This window comes from Pinus tabuliformis, chromosome J (assembly GCF_031772625.1).
Source record: "Pinus tabuliformis cultivar Carrire ecotype Pingquan chromosome J, CPIR1, whole genome shotgun sequence".
In the NCBI taxonomy this organism is placed as follows: domain Eukaryota; kingdom Viridiplantae; phylum Streptophyta; class Pinopsida; order Pinales; family Pinaceae; genus Pinus; species Pinus tabuliformis.
Genome location: NC_142295.1, coordinates 1,020,745,130 through 1,020,758,840, shown reverse-complemented (window position 1 = coordinate 1,020,758,840; position 13,711 = coordinate 1,020,745,130). Strand labels below are relative to the sequence as shown.

Genomic DNA, 13,711 nt, shown 5'->3' with positions numbered 1-13,711 from the left:
CTTTTGGGGAGTATTCACCTGTTTTTCCTTGCGCCCAAATCAGCAGATCAGGTTCGTTTTTAAGTCTGACATTTGAACGATGCAGTTCTTGGATGTAAGAAACCCATTCGTTCTTCCATCTGATATTTATTCCTAAATCTTCGTCATTTTTCCAAGCCTGACCCCATATGGTAGAGTGGCCTACTTTCTCCACCTGATTTAGAGTAAAAATTCCTTTACTATCAAGATGTCTGAGAAGGATACAAATAACATTATTACTAATAATAATAATTTTTATTCTAATAATAGCCTTAGTAATAATAATATCGATAATAATGAGGGTAATAATTCTATTTCGGTAAATAATTTTTCTAATAATGGTAATGATAATTCATGTCGCATTGGAACAGATTCTTCTAGCAATAGTGATGGTGGTAGCCTGAGTAATAAGGTTTTGAATTTGGACCAGGTTATGTCCCGCAATTCTAAGGTAGTTAATCTTTCTAGCTTCTCTTTTTCCCCTTCGGTTTTCAGTGTTTTAGGCAAAGGTCTAAACTTTGCCCTTGCCCCTAGAAAAATCCCGGTGGAGGACATTATTTGCGATGTGGAATTCGGGATTAGAGATCTTCCGGATAATATCAAGGACACCATTAGACAGGATTGTGCTGTCGTCCTTAGGAAGGCTAAGCCCCCTCGGAGGAACCTCAGCAGCGAGGAAGCCTCCGCCCTAAAATCCTTAAATCTGAATGAAGATATTGTAGTTCTGAAGGCGGACAAAGGAGGAGCTACGGTCATCCTTAACAAGGATGATTACCGGAGGAAGATGCTAGATCATCTCCACAATAGTGGCAGTTATAAAAAACTGCCCAAGAACCCTCTGAAGAAGATTTCTAGGACTGTGGCTCTCGCCATTAAATCTAATAATTCAGTGAGTTCCCTGTGCCACAAGCTCATTGAAAGTAGTCCCATTACTCCTAGGATCTATGGGTTACCGAAGATTCACAAGGAAGGGGCCCCTCTGAGGCCTATCGTCAACACCATTGGCGGTCCGACCTATCTTCTGGCTAAGTTCCTTGCCCTTAAGCTTAAGCCCTTGGTTGGCCGCACTGAGTCCTTCGTGAAAGACTCTGCTTCCTTCATTAAGGAGCTGAAGGATATTAAGCTTAGCCCTGAGGACATTCTCGTCAGCTTTGATGTGGTCTCCCTTTATACTTGCATCCCTATAAAGGAGGCCTTGGAAGTGATCTATCGCCTAACAGATCCCGATACCGCGCATCTGGTGGAGATCTGTCTCACTTCCACATTCTTCTGTTTCGAGGGTGAATTCTTTGAGCAGACTTGTGGTGTTGCCATGGGTTCCCCTCTTTCCCCTATTGTGGCAAATCTTTTTATGGAAGATTTCGAAGCCAAAGCTTTATCCTCAGCTCGTCTTCTTCCTAAGCTTTGGAAAAGGTATGTGGATGACACTAATGTCATCTGGCCCCATGGCCCTGAGGAGCTGGATCGTTTCTTTAATCACCTCAACAGCCGATCCTCGGCCATCAAGTTCACCATGGAAAAAGAGGTCAATGGTTGCCTCCCTTTCCTGGATATTCTTTTATCTCGGAATAAGGATGGCTTTCTCTCCCATTCTGTGTTCCGTAAGAAAACGCATACTGAGCAGTATCTTCATGCCGATTCCCATCATTTCCCTGCTCAAAAGTTGGGTGTTCTTAACACCCTCGCTACTCGTGCCCTTAGGATCTCCGATTGTGAGAGCTTTGATAAGGAGAGATCCCATCTCCTTAATGTCTTTGTGGAGAATGGATATAGCAGACGCCTGGGTTAGAAGGCTTTCCAAAAAGCCTCAAAAAACGCATTAATTAAGAAAGAGCCAAAAGAGCGTCGTCCAGGTGTCCACCTTCCCTATGTTCAAGGAACCACGGACAAGATTGCTCGGATCCTTAAAAGGTATGATATTCCCTCAACCTTTAGGCCCCTCAACACCATTCGCAATTCCCTCCGATTGGTGAAAGATCCCGTTAACCCTAAGGACATGAAGGGTGTCTACTTGATCCCTTGTTCTTGTGGGACCCCCTATATTGGGGAAACAGGACGCTCCATCCATCAAAGGATCTGCGAACATGCAGCCGACCTAAGACATGGGAGATCCAAGTCTTCAGCATTAGCAGAGCATGTGGAAAAGACCAAGCATCAGGTGTGTATTGAGGAGGCCAAGGTTGTTGCCAAAGTTGCTCAGTTTCACCATCGTAAATTGAGGGAAGCTATTGAGATTGAGAAGAGGCCGAGCAATCTCAATAGAGATGATGGTTGGAAAATCAGTAGGTGCTGGATTCCAGCACTCTCTTCTTAGTCGTTTTTTCTGCCCCCTCCAATTTATTTATTTATTTATTATTATTATTATTATTATTATTATTTTTTAAGCATCCTAATATTATAATATATATAATATTAGCAATAAATAATTAAATAAATTACCTTTTTAAACTAACCTTACATTATTTATTTTAACTAATTAATTAATTAATTTATTTGTATATATATATATATTTTTTATATATTTGATTATTATTAAATATATTACTAAATTACTTTCTCAACCTATGGTTAATATATATATATATATAATTTTAATAATAATTATTAAATAATTTAAATAAATAAATAAATTATCTTTTTAATCTAACCATTAATCCTAACGTTTACCTTAATAACCTAATATTATAACTTTAATTATAATATATATATATATATATATATATATATATATATATATATAATTGTTAATAAATAAGTTAAATAAATAATTATTTACATCTTTAATCTTAAAACTATTTTATTTTTATATTTTAACTAATTTCCATAAACATAAACTAACCACTAAATTATTATTGAATAAAAATACTAGTCAACCTAATATTATGATTTTAATTAAAATATATATATATATATGCATGTATAATACCAATAATAATTATTTAATAATTTAATAAATTATCGTTTCAAACCAACCATTGAAATTATTAATCCTAACTTTTATCTTAATAACCTAATATTATAATTTTATTATATATATATATATATATATATATATAAATTTAAATAAATAAATAAATTCCCTTTTAAAACCAACCATTTTACCTAATTTAATTTATTTCCATATGAAAAATAATAATAATAATATTAATATTAATATTAAATTAATAAATAAGAATTTGACGTGGGTCCTAAGGTCAAAATTAGCCATTAGTTGGTTCAAAACGCGTCTACATGTGATTTACGCCGAAGTTATTCTTTCAAATATTATGGATCACAGAAGCTTCAATTCAACTATGAAAGTAAATTTTATTAATAATTCCGGCTTTTGGTGTTTAGAATGGATTTACATAATCCCACCCATGTTGAATTTTTTTTTTTTTTTATCTAACTAAATTTCTATCAAAAACTCCAATACATAGGTGATGTTACACGGTTTAACTGTTATAAGTTTTGGCATCAGCAGAAATAAAATGTAAAGCTGTCTAACTATTCTACATTTTATTCCTCTGAAGGTCAAAACGTGTAACAGTTAAACTGCTCTTAATGGCTCAATTGCTTATCAACTGGATGGCTTAATGGCTCATCAAAGGGCTCAGCTTAAAGGCTTATGGCCTATTGAGGGGCTTATGGGATTGTGTGCACTCTGAGAATACGTATACAGCTTTTGAATTTGTGCATTTGAGGGATTAAATATCTCGCACCATATAACAGTTAAACTCTGCACTATGAAAATACCTTCACAGGTTTTGAGATTGTATATTTCTAAGGATCAGATAACTCACACCTTTTTAAGCTTGCTTTTTCCTTTAAAGGTCTGTCTCTGTCACTGAAGAGGAAGATTCAACACAAACTCCTTCAACGTGTTGCTTTGGGAATTTTAGGTGTTGTAGACTTTTATTAGCAGTTAGGTACTGGAACATTTTGGCTTCTACTGACCATGGTTTATAATACATGGTCAAGTGGGCTTTGAGACTTTTAGTTGCTGTTAGCATTTATGTTAAAGTTGGTAATTAGTGATATTGGCTTTCTATCAAGTCACAGATTGTACAACGTGTTCACATTTAAGCTAGGTTGGTGACCAGTCAAGTTGCCTTTTTTCCTAACTCAAAGATTGATCATTGTACATGTTGATTTGGGTAAAGAAATAGTAACCCTGCAGAGCTTCTGCCAGTAACTTTGCTGTCCATGGATTTATTTTTCAAACTTTGTAAATATACTTTGTTGGTTTGACTGGTTGTTTGGCTTGGCCAGCCTTAGTCATCATGTAGATTGATTTTGACTGGGGTTTTGCTCTGACAGCCTCAAGTACCATGTAGATTTTGGTAAATCAGATTTGACAGTGATGGTTTCCAAAGATGCAACGAAAATCTGCGTAGTGGTCCAGACTCGCACTTTACCTTGTATATAGAAAGGTTATTTTATTCGCCTAATGCTTAAGTTTTAGTGTTATACGGTTGGCAGTATTTAAGTTTTAGTGTTATAAGGTTGGCATTATTCTAAGAGACTTTGCGCTTGTTTCTTTTGTTTTGGTTTTTTCTCCAATTTTAATTTAACTCTTTTATTTTTAAATTATTAAGGGGTCTTTATTTTAAAAAGGTTATTTTTTTTTGAATAAAAATATAATTTAAAAAATAAACAAAAAAATTACCCTAACAAAAAAATTCATCATATGTTTGATCATTTGATAAAATAAATATAGTTTAAGATAATTGATTTTTTTAATTTTATTTTTTAAGAAAATATCTAATTTGATAAATTAAAGAATAAAATTACATTTTGTAGATGTCTGAAGGCATTCTTTTAGCTCATTCTTTGGACCAAGGTCCAAAGAAAAAAGAAAAAATTAAAGTTACACAATTTTTTGAAACATTGCACCCAAGAAGAAGGAAAAAAAACAAGTAGAAAGGAGAGACTGGGACTAAGAAAAGATGCTTAGTCACTTTTTTCTACCCTTCTTCTTCTCTACTTTTACCCATCCTCTTTGATTAGGAGTAGACTTTACAATGATTAGTTGGTTGTCTGCGGCTTTCTTCCGATGTTCCTTATCTGAGTCTGAGCTCTTAGAGGAATAAGTTGTCAGCGGCTTTCCTCAGATGTTCCTTATCCGAATCCAAGCTCTTCGAGGAATAAGGACGTTTGAATCCTCCAATTTCCTTTTCCTTTTGCATTTCTTAACCCTCCATCATTTAAGTTAATTGAATACTCTGACATTTCAAACATGATTCATTCAAAAACAAATTTATTAAATTAATTGAATTTAGTGTGACATTTAAAAAAAATAAAAAATAAAATACAACATTATATCGCATTAACTGAACCAAGATTACAAAGAGAATATCAGAAGACTGTCAAAGCTATGAAACCCGTCAGTCTATTTTCATTAAAAATAACAAAAAAAAGCACTATATACTTGATCATTTGATAAAATCTATATCATAAAAATAGTTTAAGAAAATTGATCCCTCATCATTTAAGTTAATTGAGTTTTCTGTGACATTTCAATCATGATTATTTACAATAAATTTATTTAAGTTAATTGAGTTTAGTGTGATATTATTTTAAAATAAAATAAAATATTATATTGTATTATCTAAACCAAAATTATCAAAAAAAACTGTTAAAGCCAGCTCCTATACCTTGTAGAACATAGGTAACTAGAACGACCACTGTAATCAACACAACAAAAACCAGTATAAACAACCACATTATAACAGGCACCATCACCGACCCAGAGCCAACAGCCAGAAATAGTTCAGGAACCACATGGTTGGCCATACCAAACTTCCCAAAAAGACTTCAAAACAAATTAATTTGAAAAACTTAGTGAATTTGATTATGTGATGAAATTTATTTGAAATTTTAATTAATTTTTTATGCTGGTTTCTGTAATTTGAACATCGAATTCGATCTCTGATTGTTACTGCTTAATCACAAGAAAAGATCAAACAGCAAGGTTTAACAAGATAATTCAACCTTCAAATTCTATTCTTGAATATGTTTAACAAGATAATTCAACCTTCAAATTCTATTCTTGAATATGTTGCTGCTACATTCTTACACAGGTAAGAATCACTGTTTTATTATTGAAAACATGTTTGATTTTAAAAGTTGCAAAACTTCTCTGTACAATGTAAAATTGCTTTTAACGTCCCTTTAGATATCTGGAAACTATAAAGATTAGGATTGCAATAAAAATTATAATTGATATATTGAATTTTTTTTTTTTTTTAATTGCCATTTCTAATAAGAACAAATGAAATTTTATGATTTTGTTTTTAAAAATTCAGAAAACTGTACTACAGTAATAGTTTAAAGAGATAATTTTTTATTTGAGGAAATTACAAATTTGTTTTTAAAATTTCAGAAAACTGTACTACAGTAATAGTTTAAAGAGATAATTTTTTATTTGAGGAAATTACAAATTTGTTTTTAAAATTTCAGAAAACTGTACTACAGTAATAGTTTAAAGAGATAATTTTTTATTTGAGGAAATTACAAATTTGTTTTTAAAATTTCAGAAAACTGTACTACAGTAATAGTTTAAAGAGATAATTTTTTATTTGAGAAAATTACAATTTGAAGTTATTAAGTCTAACATTGATGTATTAAGAATACCTCATCTCCCACTTAAGTTGCATTCTGGTTACATGTTTCAGGGATATCTCATCTCCAGCTTAAGAATACCTCATCTCCCACTTAAGTTGCATTCTGGTTACATGTTTCAGGGATATCTCATCTCCAGCTTAAGCCGCATTTGTGATAAAGGGTGTTCTTTGTATGTCTTTACAGTTAGTTGAATTTACTTTTAAATGATACAATTACATTTCAATCTCACCAAAAGTCATTTTATCAAATTTTAAGATTGTCACCAAATTTTAAGGAATAAGGTCTTAAAATCATATAGAAAATCAAATTTTTTTTATTCAATTATTATTATCTAATTTTAAGGCCATGGCCAAGCTAGACACCAAATTGGTGTATGAGACCTTTTGTTTATGGGACAAAGGACCTATTTCCATATAGGGATTTGATTGCTAAGTCTAGCTGGCATACGTATTCTACCCCTCTGGTTTTGAATCTGCTAAATCTATGAGGCATACCTACTCTACTTCTTGTTTTGAACATGTGACACTATTAGATCCACTAGAATTGTGGATTGATTGAAAGTTTAGAAACTTAGATTTAACAGGGTAATAGTATTTGATTGTCTATTTTTGAACCCTTAAAAAATCCATCTTCAAAAAAACCTGAAAGAAAGAAAATCTAAAAAACCATATAAATAAATGAGATACAGAATGAAATGAGATGAATAGAAAGTGTAGGCCCTTAAAGCTAAGTAAGTAATTTTGAACTGCAAAATTCATATAACAGCTAAGTAATTTTGAACCGCATACCTAATTTGCATGGTCCCAACAGGTGACTTCAATATTCTGCACGGCATTCTGAAAGATGGATAATTTTGGGCATCTGCAATTTTCTCGATCTGTCGATTTCCGAATGATGGATATTTTTAGGCATGTACATTTTTTTATCATATTATGATAAGTCCATCGGTTCGTCAAGGGAGGGAGGCCACCGTTAATGATGTAGACTTTTTATCGAACAGTCGGTTCTTTTTTTCAGAAAAAAAACAGAGCTTTTTCACTGAAGTAAGAGAACTCGAACAGTAAGCCCTACCTACTAAAATCCATATGTTAGCAGAAATTAAGAACATAGGCAAACAGGGCATGCTTCAGATCCGATCATTTTAAGGAACTCAGTCTGGTTTGACACATAATTATTAGTAAATTTTTAGGTGTTTACTATTTGTCTTTTTTTGGTTGGGAGGATTTAATGATAAGTTTTTTGGTTGGGAGGATTTAATGATAATCTTTCTACTGAGTTCAAATCCCATGACACGAATATGATGATAATCTTGGAAAATGGATTTTATATACAGCTATACCATGCTTTTTCTGTACTGGAAAAATAGGTTTGGGATTTAAACCGATCATAAACTGGGATTTGAATTTTAAATCTCTCAATTTTCTGACCACTCAATATTTCGATTACTAATTGAGCTACTTCCGGAAACATTTGATGTTTTTCTTATTTTTAAGAATTTCGCCGTGCGACTTTGGCAGATTACAAGGCCGAAAATTAAAATTCCAAGAAATCCAGGCCTGATTTTATAATTTTTTGTTTTTTTTGCACAGTTGGGAATGGGGATTGCAGTGGAGACGCTATGCGGGCATGCCTACGGAGCAAAGACCTATAGTATGCTCGGCATTTACCTGCAGCGATCCACAATCCTCCTGATGATCACAGGAATACCTCTCACTGTTATCTACGCCTTCTCGAAGCCCCTGCTAGTGCTCATGGGAGAGTCCGAGACGATAGCGGCGGCAGCCGCTCTATTTGTGTACGGTCTCATCCCGCATATCTTCGCGTACGCCGCCAATTTTCCGATCCAGAAGTTTCTGCAGGCGCAGAGCATTGGCGGATCTTATTTCCAACTCTATTGCAGAGCATTGTGGCGCCCAGCGCTTACATATCATTCTGCACCATATTCGTCCACGTGTTGCTGTCGTGGCTGGTGGTGTACAAGCTGGACTGGGGAGTCTTCGGGGCGGCGTTCGTGCTGAGCTTGTCGTGGTGGATTGTTGTCATTGCCCAGTTCGTATACATCCTTAAGACGCCACGATGCAAGTACACGTGGACAGGCTTCTCAGTGCAGGCATTCCATGGTTTGCCCTCATTCTTGAAGCTTTCCGTCGCTTCCGCCATCATGTTATGGTAAAAACGCACTCCCTCTCTCCATATGTACAAAAGTTAGATGAGTACTGTGCTTCATTGGTTGTAAATTCGCTTTTCACTGATCAGTTGGGTTTCCCTGATAGCTTGGAAACATGGTACTTTCAAATATTGGTTTTATTGGCCGGACTTTTGGATGATCCAGAGATTGCATTGGACTCACTGTCTATATGGTATTCTTCTTTCCCCTTTCATGTTATTTCATAATTCCAATGAATTCTCTCCTTTCTTTTTATCCACACCAAACTGGAGACCTGGCTTTTTTTATAAGAATTATTCATTCTTGTTTTAGCTTATAGAGCAATCTAATCTTGGATTTATCATTGCTTATTTGATTTCAAACAAAAAAACGTTGTCATTTTTTTTGCAATATTTTTCTATATGTTTCTGATGTACTTTTTAATGTGCAGTATGTCAGTTTTGGGATGGTTGTTCATGATTTCAGTGGGTTTTAATGCAGCAGCCAGGTTAGTTACAAATATCTAAACATCTTTAACTTGATTACTAAATTTGGAAAATTAACTGTTCTTCAAACATGACCGTTTGACTTTGCTTATATATGTCAAATTTCAGAAATATTCCTGAATCTGCATTCAAGTTATGGTCAAGTTTTGTACTTAAATCAAATTTCTTTTAAATTAATATGAATAGTATTTTTTATTTCTGTGTGTGATACAGTGTTGGAGTAAGCAATGAGCTTGGCGCTGGGAACCCTAGAACAGCATCTTTTTCAGTGAAAATTGTGACTTTAATGTCCTTCATAATTTCACTGATATTTGGGATTGTTATTATTTTGCTACGAAATGTCATGAGTTATTTATTTACGGAAGGGCAAGAAGTAGCAGACGCAGTGTCAGAACTTTCTCCTTTCCTAGCCTTCTCAATGGTTCTACATGGTGTACAACCAGTACTTTCAGGTTTTTCTTTAAAAACAACTTTCATGATCTACATTCATGTTTTTTTGGTTAATCACAACGGGAAAACCTATATACATTAACTACAAACACACACATTTTCATTTCCAAAACTATGATAAATAAAAAAATTATATATATATATATATGAAAATACAAAATAAAAATTTATATTTACTTTTATAGAAGAAAATGTTTATCAAAAAATTTATATGATATTGTTTTGTCTTTGTGTTTAACTATGCAGGTGTTGCTGTTGGTTGTGGATGGCAAGCTCTTGTCGCTTATATTAATGTGGGTTGTTACTATATTATTGGGATTCCAACAGGTTGTTTATTGGGTTTTAAATTTGGATTTGGTGTCAAGGTGAGTTTAAAAAAGACAACTTTATATACACTGTGTATATTTTTCCCTTATTAGAATAAAGATAATGATCAATTTTATTCATATGGTATTGCATATATTTAGTATATCCATACATTTATGTATCCAAAATACTGAAGCAGGGTTAATCATTCACTTTATTTCATGTTGTTGGATAACTAAATCCAATATAAACTCAAGGATTTGAAAGTATATTATATTTCTCTTTACAATCTCTATATGTATTGAAAATTGAAATGTTTGTAGGGAATTTGGTCAGGAATGCTAGGAGGGACATGTTTACAAACTCTAATTTTGCTAATAATAACTTACAGAACAAATTGGAACAAAGAAGTAAGTATTCATAAAACCTTAATCTTATCATGGAGACAAATATAGTCCCAACAACTCTTTACAGAATTACAAGTGAAAGATATACATTACATTTTATTTTTGTTTATAATGATATCAGGTGGAAAAAGCTTCTGAATGTATATCTTCATGGGGAAGTAAAGTTCAAAGTTTGGATGGCAATCCAAATGAGTCACCAAAAAATGGGGTGATTAACTAAATTGTAACTCATTTTTATCTTCTATTCTCTTATTGGATTACTTGAATGTCTTTGTCAATAGGATAAAGGATTACTTAAATGTCTTTGTCAATAATATAAATGATGTGTTCCATGTTTGTTTTATATAGCCGCAGGTTTGAAGATGATTCTTTCACTTTGGAGTCAACTTTCTTTATTCTCTCCCGAGCCAAGTTTTTGGTTGTGTAAAGCATTGCAATTTTGTTATGAGCAAGAATAAACAAGCACTTCGCCAAAAAAAGAGATGGTATATGAGCGAATGTTTGTTCATTGGATTCATTACTCGTTTACTGTCACATTATATATGATAAAAGAAGAGATGGTATATGAGAGAGTATTTGTTTATTGGATGCCTTACTCGTTTAGTGTCACATTATATATGCAATTCAAGGGTTATATTAGATTGAGTTATAAGATTGGTTTCTAATAATTTTTAAAGAAATGGTTAAGGTATAACATGAGTTATTGGTTTAGTAAACTATAAGATAATAAATAAAAGTGAAAATTATTCATTATTTTTTTAATAATAATTAAAAATGTATTAAGGTTTATCAAATTCTTTGTTTCATAGAAATAAAATTGTACATTATTTATTCATGGACCCTTTATCATGTACAATGAGGTACTTTTATAATGAGCTCTAAAAAGATTTGACACAAATTCAAGATAAGATAATCAATAATTAGATTACTCATTCTCATTAATATCTTAAAATATTTACATATATTGCCAGAAGTATGCATAAGTTAATTTCTACTCTTGACATTATCAACATTCTTAGATCATGGCCTCCAACCTTAACCTAACCTTGTTCTTTTGTTCTCTTCCTTATATTAACACCTTCTCATCCATTTTGAACTAAATAAAACCCATATAACTGAATGCATATAAACTTGAGATCCTTCTTGATTGTCATCTTTATATGTTCATTCTTTGACATACAATGGACACATACCCAAGTTGATTGTAACTACTCTATCCCTAACGATTCAGTTACTCTATTTGTTCAATCATATTCCATGCATGCATTCCTACACCAAACCTTTCTTTATAAATCCTCAAGTCTTCCTCCAACATTCTAGTATGCATCAAGCTCCTTTATGTGCAAAATCTCCATTTATGCTTGAACCATGTCGTGTGCCTAACTCTATTGTGCCTTAGTTATCTTATACATTTTGTTATTTGTGCACATTTTCCCACACTTGTGCTCTTATATTATCATATTTTGCAATTACCTTTCCTTTTATGCTTGCTAGTGATCTAGGTGGATATTGGTGGCGACCTGCCTATTCCACTTGGACCCCCAACACTGTCTCTTTTAGTTTTTTGGTTTCTTTAATTGTAGCACAATTTACTGTTTTTGGCAGTTTTTCGGGCCTTGAACTTCCAAAGCCATTTTGAGGCCCTAAACGAAGTTTTTAGGGAAAACAGAGAGACTGAAAATGTCCCAAATTGGCTTGCCACTTTGTTTTCGGCCTTCTCTTCAAGATATTCAAAACGAGGTACTATGATAGCCAAATAGAGATCGTATGGCAAAGTTACGACCCCAGAAAGTTGATATACCAATTTACCCAACAGGGCCCACAATTTTGATGCTTCATCTCCTAGGGTTAGGTTTTTGGATGTTTAGGGTTCCATTGTTTCTCAATAATAAATAGGATTTTGAACTTCATTGTAACACAGTTCAGAGGCATGTAGCCACCACATCTCTTCTCAGAGGTAAGCTACCATCACCTGAGCTATTTTATTTCCATTATGTTTGTAAGCACAGTTCAATATTTTTTTACTAATGAAATAAAGTGTTTTTCTACTACATCTTTGTGTTTATAGTTATATATGTAAGTTGTTGTGTTTCTGTTTAAGTTCAAATCAGTAGTATCAGAACGGATTGCTCTTTCTCTGTTTTTCTTTGCATGTCCCCAACGAGGTCAGTAGGGCTTGATCTAGTTGAACCATTCTAAGGTCAGTGTTGCAAAACCTGACGACCTCCCATGGCGAAAGAAAAGAAAGATAAGGGAGCAGGAGATCCTTTCAAAATGTTGCTTGAGGAAGCCCTCAAGCGATAGAGGGACGTGATGATGGATAACTTTTTCCATATCCTTCGACGGCTACCCACAGGAAATGCATCTTCATCTCGTAGCCACTCTGGAGGCACCACTCCTTTTAAGGTACAAGTTAACTTTGATATTCCCATATTTGAAGGCCTGATAGATACATATGTCGTAGATAAATGGTTAAATCTGTTGGAAGGATACTTTTCAGTTCATGACTTTTCCAATTGGGAAAAGATTACTTTTTCACTTCTCAAAATCGCCCCACACGTTAAGGACTGGTGGGAAACATACTATGAAAAAAAGTACTAGAGCGAACCTTTGTTGTTTTCAGCCGCACCCACTTGGGATTCTTTCTGAGACGCCATTAAGGAACAATATTACCATGTCGGGAGCTATGAAGATAAATACATAAAGTGGACCATGCTATGATAGGGAAGGGACCAAGATGTGTTGGAGTTCACAAATATTTTCCATACCCTTCACACGAAGCTGGGTATCAAGGATATTGAGTGGCATTTGGTGCTCAAGTACCACGACTGTCTACACAAGTACATCCAGGATGAGATGGAGTTCCTAGACATTTCCTCGCTCGACATGGCGTACCGGTACACTGTCAAGATTGAGCATAAATTTAAACAGAAGAAGCAGGACTTTGGATCTGCGAGTCCAAAGCAAGGAAAAGATGCCCCCAAACCACAGAACAAAGGACCAAGCCAAGGCAGGGCTACCCAGGACAACTCGACAGCTGCAAGCAAAGAAAAACACGACAAAGACAAAGAAGGACACAGGAAAATGGTGTGAGTTCCATAAGAGCTCCACTCACAATATAAGTGAGTGTCGGACCAAGCAGTCACTGGTGGCCAAGCTGAAGGGTTCTGAATCAGACACATGTTCCGACTCTAAATCAGAACTCGATAAGGGAATTGACAAAGGGAAGAAGATCATTGATGCAGAGCCCAATGCCACCATGGCCACCACCA

General features: G+C 34.1%; 1 protein-coding gene across 1 annotated transcript; it reads left to right on the top strand.

Annotated features, from left to right (window-relative positions):
* The first annotated feature begins 226 nt into the window (after positions 1–226).
* On the top strand, positions 227–10,659 carry LOC149230332 (protein DETOXIFICATION 40-like). The gene is made up of 9 exons (XM_089381276.1): positions 227–769; positions 8,214–8,417; positions 8,525–8,793; positions 8,898–8,984; positions 9,222–9,278; positions 9,490–9,728; positions 9,973–10,091; positions 10,356–10,442; positions 10,561–10,659. The coding sequence occupies exons 1-9, from the start codon at positions 227–229 to the stop codon at positions 10,657–10,659; spliced, it is 1,704 nt and encodes a 567-aa protein (XP_089237402.1).
* The last annotated feature ends 3,052 nt before the right edge of the window (positions 10,660–13,711 follow it).

Coding starts and splice junctions, on each gene's coding strand:
- LOC149230332 (XM_089381276.1), top strand. CDS start 227: ATGTCTGAGAAGGATACAAATAACATTATTACTAATAATAATAATTTT. Junction 8,418..8,524: donor CGGCGGCAGCCGCTCTATTT/GTGTACGGTCTC, acceptor ACTCTATTGCAG/AGCATTGTGGCGCCCAGCGC. Junction 9,279..9,489: donor GGTTTTAATGCAGCAGCCAG/GTTAGTTACAAA, acceptor TGTGTGATACAG/TGTTGGAGTAAGCAATGAGC.